The following is a 5,878-nucleotide window of genomic DNA, read 5'->3' on the forward strand; positions in this document are numbered from 1 at the left end:
TGTGCTCTGTCTGTTATTTTACGTGTGATTTGTTCCACAGTATTGAATTATAAGTGAAGGAACTGTGTCGGTTTGTTGGTGTTGAACCACCGTGACACTTACTGCCCCAGTTGGCGTAAAAGTTGCAGTTGAGATCGGTGCCATAACAGTCACAACCCGCAGGTCCTGGAGACCTGGATTTCCTCCACAGTCGATTCTAAAACATTTTGAAGTTGGTCAAATATCCTGTTAACAGGCACCTTGAGAGCTGCAGGAGGTGAAAGTGCATTTTCAGAAACTACCCAGATATGAGTACTGACCGTTTCGTTCTCCCACGAGAACATGTAGCCGTCGATGTTGAGCACAGGCGTGATGTAGAAGTCCATGTTCTTCATCATCTCGTGCATGTTTGGGTCTGTTTTGTTTGTTTGCAGAATCTTATATGAGAGAGGAAGCAAATCGGGATACTCTGATTGATTAACTCGTGTTGACCACATCAGATGTGTTTCATGTGCTGGTGTGTCTCTAAACATCCACTGACCTGTCTGACTAAGTACTGACAGAAGGCCGGGGCGATCCATTCTCTGGCGTGTATGCCACAGTCCATCCAGATTGCTTTCTTTTTCTCTGCAGTCTTCAGACCAATCTGAGACGCACATTCAGATGCCACGCGCAGACATGTCATTAGTCAAGGTTTACCAGTTTATTGTTTTCACTGTGTGTGTGTGTGTCTAAATTAATATTTCAGGAACTGCTTGGCCAATGCTTTCCTAGAATTCGTACACTGCAAAAACTGTTATCTAAGAAAGTAAAAAAAGACTTTTCAAGAAAATTTGACTTAATTTTTGTCTAAATAGAAAAATAATCGTGTCTAGCATTTTTTACATAAGAAAAAATGTCTTATTTTGGGAAAATGTATCTCACTTTTTCTTCACAAGTTTCTTCATCAAGCTGTATGTAACCAGTAACAAGGATAGGTGATGGATTTCAAGTCAAGTTTTAAGGCACATTTTGGTTATTCAGTACCTAGACATTTTGCTATTTTTGAGAATTCTAACCAAGTACATTTTTCTTACCCCATTGGCAGATTTTTTTTTTTTTTTTTTGCTTTTCTGGACCACTCCTCCCACAAGGCGTGCTCACAGGCGAATGACGCAACCGACAGGCGTGAAAAAACTCACGCATGCGCACGAAGGTTCAAGCTTGGCTGATGCAATCACACATGATTCAAATCCATATAGTTTTTGCAAAAAATAAAAAGGTCCGTTACTTTTCTAACAGACCTCGTATTACCGCACAGGATGGGCTGACTTTAAGTGACTAAAAGAGGAACTGCGCACACTGCAGACTCAAATTATACAAATTATTATTATACATTATGCCACTACATTTGAGTAATGACGCAGATTGCAGGTCTTTATTCCAGATATCAATATAACAGCTTAGTGTAAATTCAGATGGGCTGACACGTATAAACTTAGGGTTTGAAATTAACTTACCTTTCTAGAACTGCTGCCGTTGTGGCTGAAAGCAGTATTACGAGGCTCAGCCCGACAAAGTTTGAAACTGTCATTTTGAGCGAAGCTAATTCCTCCTTTGTGAAGCAGCTGTTCTCAGGATGTTATGACCTTTTATAGATTCTATCCATCAGATAAAGTTACACCTTTGGATCACCAATGAGCCTCCAGCATGTTCCCATTTTGGTTAATATTTAATTTTAGATGAGAAATTATATTACTTTATAACTGAGTGATAATGGAAAATATCAGGACAGTAATGTTTATTGGCAGCTGTTAGTTACTATGATTTGCTCATTTATGAGTTGTGTAGGATCAAATGATCTACAGACTGATGATCATTAAAATATCCATTATCAGTTTCCTCTCACATGCAACAACCCCAGATCACTTTTCATTCAACACATATGTTTATTAACTTTAATTCTCAAGAAATGACAATTAATATTCTTCATCCAAGTCCTGACTTTTGAGATCCTTCATCAAAATAACACAGAATTCACAGTTTTACTTCTGAGTAAAATGTATTTAAATGTTTTCTCCTTAGGTCTGGAAATTACTGAAAGTGTTTAAAAGGAGATTCTAAGTGATAACTTCATTAAAACCTGAAAACTTTCATGCTAAAATGTATTTGTAATAAATTATTGTTTTCAACTTGGGTTGAAAAAGATATATATCTAAAGCTTTAGCAAAATATTGAGCTAAACATACAGCTAGCTAGTTAATTAATTTTTAGCTAAACATTTATGTAGATATTCAGGACATATGAAACATTGCATGGTTAAATATTTAGGTAAATATAAACTTTAAAATAAACATTTACCTAAATATCAAAGCACACTTTTGTTTAAGTTTTATTTAGTTAAATATTTATCTTAATAATTAGCTAAATGTTTAACAATATTTAGCTAAACATTTATTTATTATATTAAATCTTCGAGAATGAAGGTTTTAAATCTAAACTAAAGAAACGGCTAACTAAACACATGAAAGGGAAATGTTTTGCTGTTGTTTTCTGGCAAAATCTTGAAGAGTTTAGGTTAATCTGTAAGTACATTTTTGTCGAAATATTTGATTAGATGTTGAGGCTGAAATATCTAAACTTAAGGAAGGAGAAAAGGACTTTTACCGATTGGCCAGGCAAAGGGACAGAGCTGGAACGGATGTGCAGCAGGTTAGGGTGGTAAAAGATGTAGATGGTAATGTGCTGACAAATGAGGAGAGTGTGTTGAGAAGGTGGAGGGAATGTTTGGAGGAACTGCTGAACGAATAAAATGACAGAGAGAAAAGGCTGGAAGATGTGGAGAGAGTAAATCAGGAAGAAAGAGTGGAAAGGCAGTTGATCCAGATGACATTCCAGTGGAGGCATGGAAATGTCTAGGAGAGATGGTAGTGGAGTTTTTAACCAGATCTTGGAAAGTGAGAGGATGCCTGAAGAGTGGAGAGAAAGTGTGCTGGTTCCTATTTTTAAGAACAAGGGTGATGTACAGAGCTGCAGTAACTACAGAGGCATAAAATTGATGAGCCACAGCATGAAGTTATGGGAAAGAATAGCTGAAGCGAGCCTTAGAAAACCAGTGATGATCTGTGCTCAGCAATATGGTTTTATGCTGGGAAAGAGCGTGGTGTGTTTGTGGATTTAGAAAAGCTTATGACAGGGTGTCCAGAGAAGAGTTGCAGTATTGTATGAGGAAATCTGGAGTGGCAGAGAAGTATGTGGTTCTGGGATGTTATAAGTAGAATTTTGCAGGAAAAAAATTAGTTTACTCTATTTTGGAATAAAGCTGTAACATAACAAAATGTGGAAAAAAGGGAAGTGCTGTGAATACTTTCCGGACACACGGTACGTAAACATTGACTGACCCTTAACAGAAATAATTGAATGTCAACTTAAATGTCATGTAAAAATTAGCTCAAAGCACATAAGATTTTTTTTTGTCGTTATGACTAAGTGGAAAAAAACAGAACAGAATTAATTTGAACATATACTAACTTATGAATAATGCTCCATATATTTTCATGTCTGTATTTTTGCTATGTATGGAATATTTTATCAGATATTTCCTGCTTGTATTTTATGTACTGCTGTCAGAGCACCATCTGAATAGTGATAAGAAGACTGGATAGCAGTATGTTAGGAAAATGGAAAGAAGGGAAGGTTTAATTATAAGAGCAAAGGTCAATATTACTGTCATAAATGTGATAATTACAGATGTTACACACATTAATTAACACAACAAAACAGTTCTTTTGAGCAGCTGAGCCTTAAATCAGTTCATGACGATGATGATTATAATAATATTACTTTATTATTATTAATTTACTTAGCACTTTCAGGCAGAACATTTATAAAGTTCTGTACATAACAGATTATCAAACAGAACATTAAATGATGATCTGAATTGTTTAATTTAAGGTCTGGTAATTTTGGGTTTAAGCAACCTATTACTTAGGATTTAAAGTTACAGATCCCAAACATTTATTGTTTTTGTGAGTAATTCGCCATTGAATATTTCTAATTTGTCACTTTGCATAAGTTTTCAGATGTCTTTAGTATACAAATTTATGGACACAGTGAATTATCCAGCTAATAATTAAATGGAATATCTATTTTTATGTGTTCCATGACATCAATGTCCATACAACAATTCCATAATATGTTCTTCAGCATGTTAAAACCACAATAAACAAAACAGGGTGATTCAATCCTTGAATTGAAGTCATAATGTTTCCTTGCGGCAATAATAACGCATGTTGATCACAACTAAGCAGTTATATGACAAACAAAATACACAAACATCTCTCTGCTTGAACAGGTGTGCATTGAAGTGGAAGACACACTAAAAAAAGAATACACTGGCTCAACTTTAAAAAAAAAACCATTACGGTAACAGTTTGCAGGCATCTTTTTGAGGAATTCCAACTGAGCCATTACTGAGTAAATTCCATTAAAGTTTGATTTATTGATTAAGATATTATCTTATATTAATATTAGCTTCTTTATTTTACTTCCATTCATTCCATTCATTGACCCGCCTCACGCCCTATGACTGCTGGGATAGGCTCCAGCCCCCCGTGACCCTTAATTGGAGTAAGCGGTCATAGAAAATGGATGGATCATGCATTCATTCATTCATTTCCCCTCATGGATGCTGCCATGTTGCAACGGCGTGTTGGTACAGCAGCCCAAAAGGGACACACTTACTCTGTACTTTGCATTTTTGCAGCATGTCCAAAAGACTGAAGGAAAAAAGCAGAATCAGTGGTTGCTCCCCTATACGCAGTCTCTTGATTGCAAGTGCAGGCCAACAAGTTTGAAAACCCTTTTTTATTTAGTTTTTTAATAGAGTATCATACAGTACTGCTCATGAAACACGGCAAGAGCAAGGGCACAATTTAGAACTAGAAATTTGGGGGGACAAAGTGCGAGGCCCGCAGGGCCGAAGCCCATAGGCCGGGGGTCAATGTGGTAAAATGTATTCATAAATATGAAAGAACAGGCTCTTAATAATTATTAACTATCGCATACTGTATTTTTTTCTCAAGATTTGTTTTTGCCTAAGTTTGAAAAAACAACAGATCATAAGTTTAGGATAAATTACTTATCATGAATTTAATTTTCGAAGTGGCACTAATGACAACACTCATACTGAACATAATTTCGCTTGCATAGACTGATTTTGGAGATCAAGCAATAATTGCAGATGGGCTTTCTGAGGTCCCAGATAGCTCTTCTGATTTCCTTTTCTAACTTTCAGAATTTAGTAAATTAGCATATGGTCCATTAATACATATGTGTAGACACTAGTCCCGAGAGGCAACTATTTTTGGTTTCAAATCTGGGCAATTGCAGTCCCAGAAAATTCCGAATGTGATAAACAAGAAACAGGTGTTGTAAACAAGTCAATGCTGCTAAAAATACAAACTTGCAGAAACAAAGATACTATTCTGACATGGTTTTGCACATAAGACTGACATGGTTTGCACATAAGACTGGCATAGCATGTTTCAAGTACACACATATATGTCAGAAGATGGGGGGGGACATACCATATTCTGTCCCCCCCGGTTGAAAAGGTGTGGGGGGGGACATGTCCCCCCTATCCCCCACCAAATTGCGGCCATGGGCAAGAGAGCATGACTCCCCATCATCAAAGAACTGAAAACGTGTAGGGAAACAAAATCATGACTGATGGCATAATACAATCAGCAAACTCACCACTGGATGAGACTAAATCCTACACACTTGATTTAATGTTCTCTACCATAGTCGATATACTGAAACAACAACAATAATAATGTAAATAAGGAACCATTTCGAGCTTCACATGTGAATCAATCCACCGTGTAAATTGGTAGATAATGCATTTCAGGATTAGACA

The 5,878-nt window shown here is 36.4% G+C and overlaps 1 protein-coding gene across 1 annotated transcript; it reads right to left on the minus strand.

Moving 5' to 3' along the window:
* LOC117520651 (carboxypeptidase O-like) lies at positions 1–624 on the minus strand. The gene is made up of 3 exons (XM_034181962.1): positions 521–624; positions 300–416; positions 1–196 (listed from the first exon to the last, which is right to left on the minus strand). The coding sequence occupies exons 1-3, from the start codon at positions 584–586 to the stop codon at positions 14–16; spliced, it is 366 nt and encodes a 121-aa protein (XP_034037853.1). The 5' UTR covers positions 587–624; the 3' UTR covers positions 1–13.
* Positions 625–5,878: the final 5,254 nt, after the last annotated feature.

This window comes from Thalassophryne amazonica, chromosome 1 (genome assembly GCF_902500255.1).
Source record: "Thalassophryne amazonica chromosome 1, fThaAma1.1, whole genome shotgun sequence".
Classification (NCBI taxonomy): domain Eukaryota; kingdom Metazoa; phylum Chordata; class Actinopteri; order Batrachoidiformes; family Batrachoididae; genus Thalassophryne; species Thalassophryne amazonica.

Bases quoted from the DNA above. Each gene is read 5' to 3' on its own strand.
- LOC117520651 (XM_034181962.1), bottom strand. From the start codon at position 586: ATGGACTGTGGCATACACGCCAGAGAATGGATCGCCCCGGCCTTCTGT. The intron at 417-520 runs GTCAGTGGATGT...CTCTCATATAAG, and splicing joins GTCAGTACTTAGTCAGACAG to ATTCTGCAAACAAACAAAAC. The intron at 197-299 runs GTCAGTACTCAT...AAAATGTTTTAG, and splicing joins TCTCGTGGGAGAACGAAACG to AATCGACTGTGGAGGAAATC.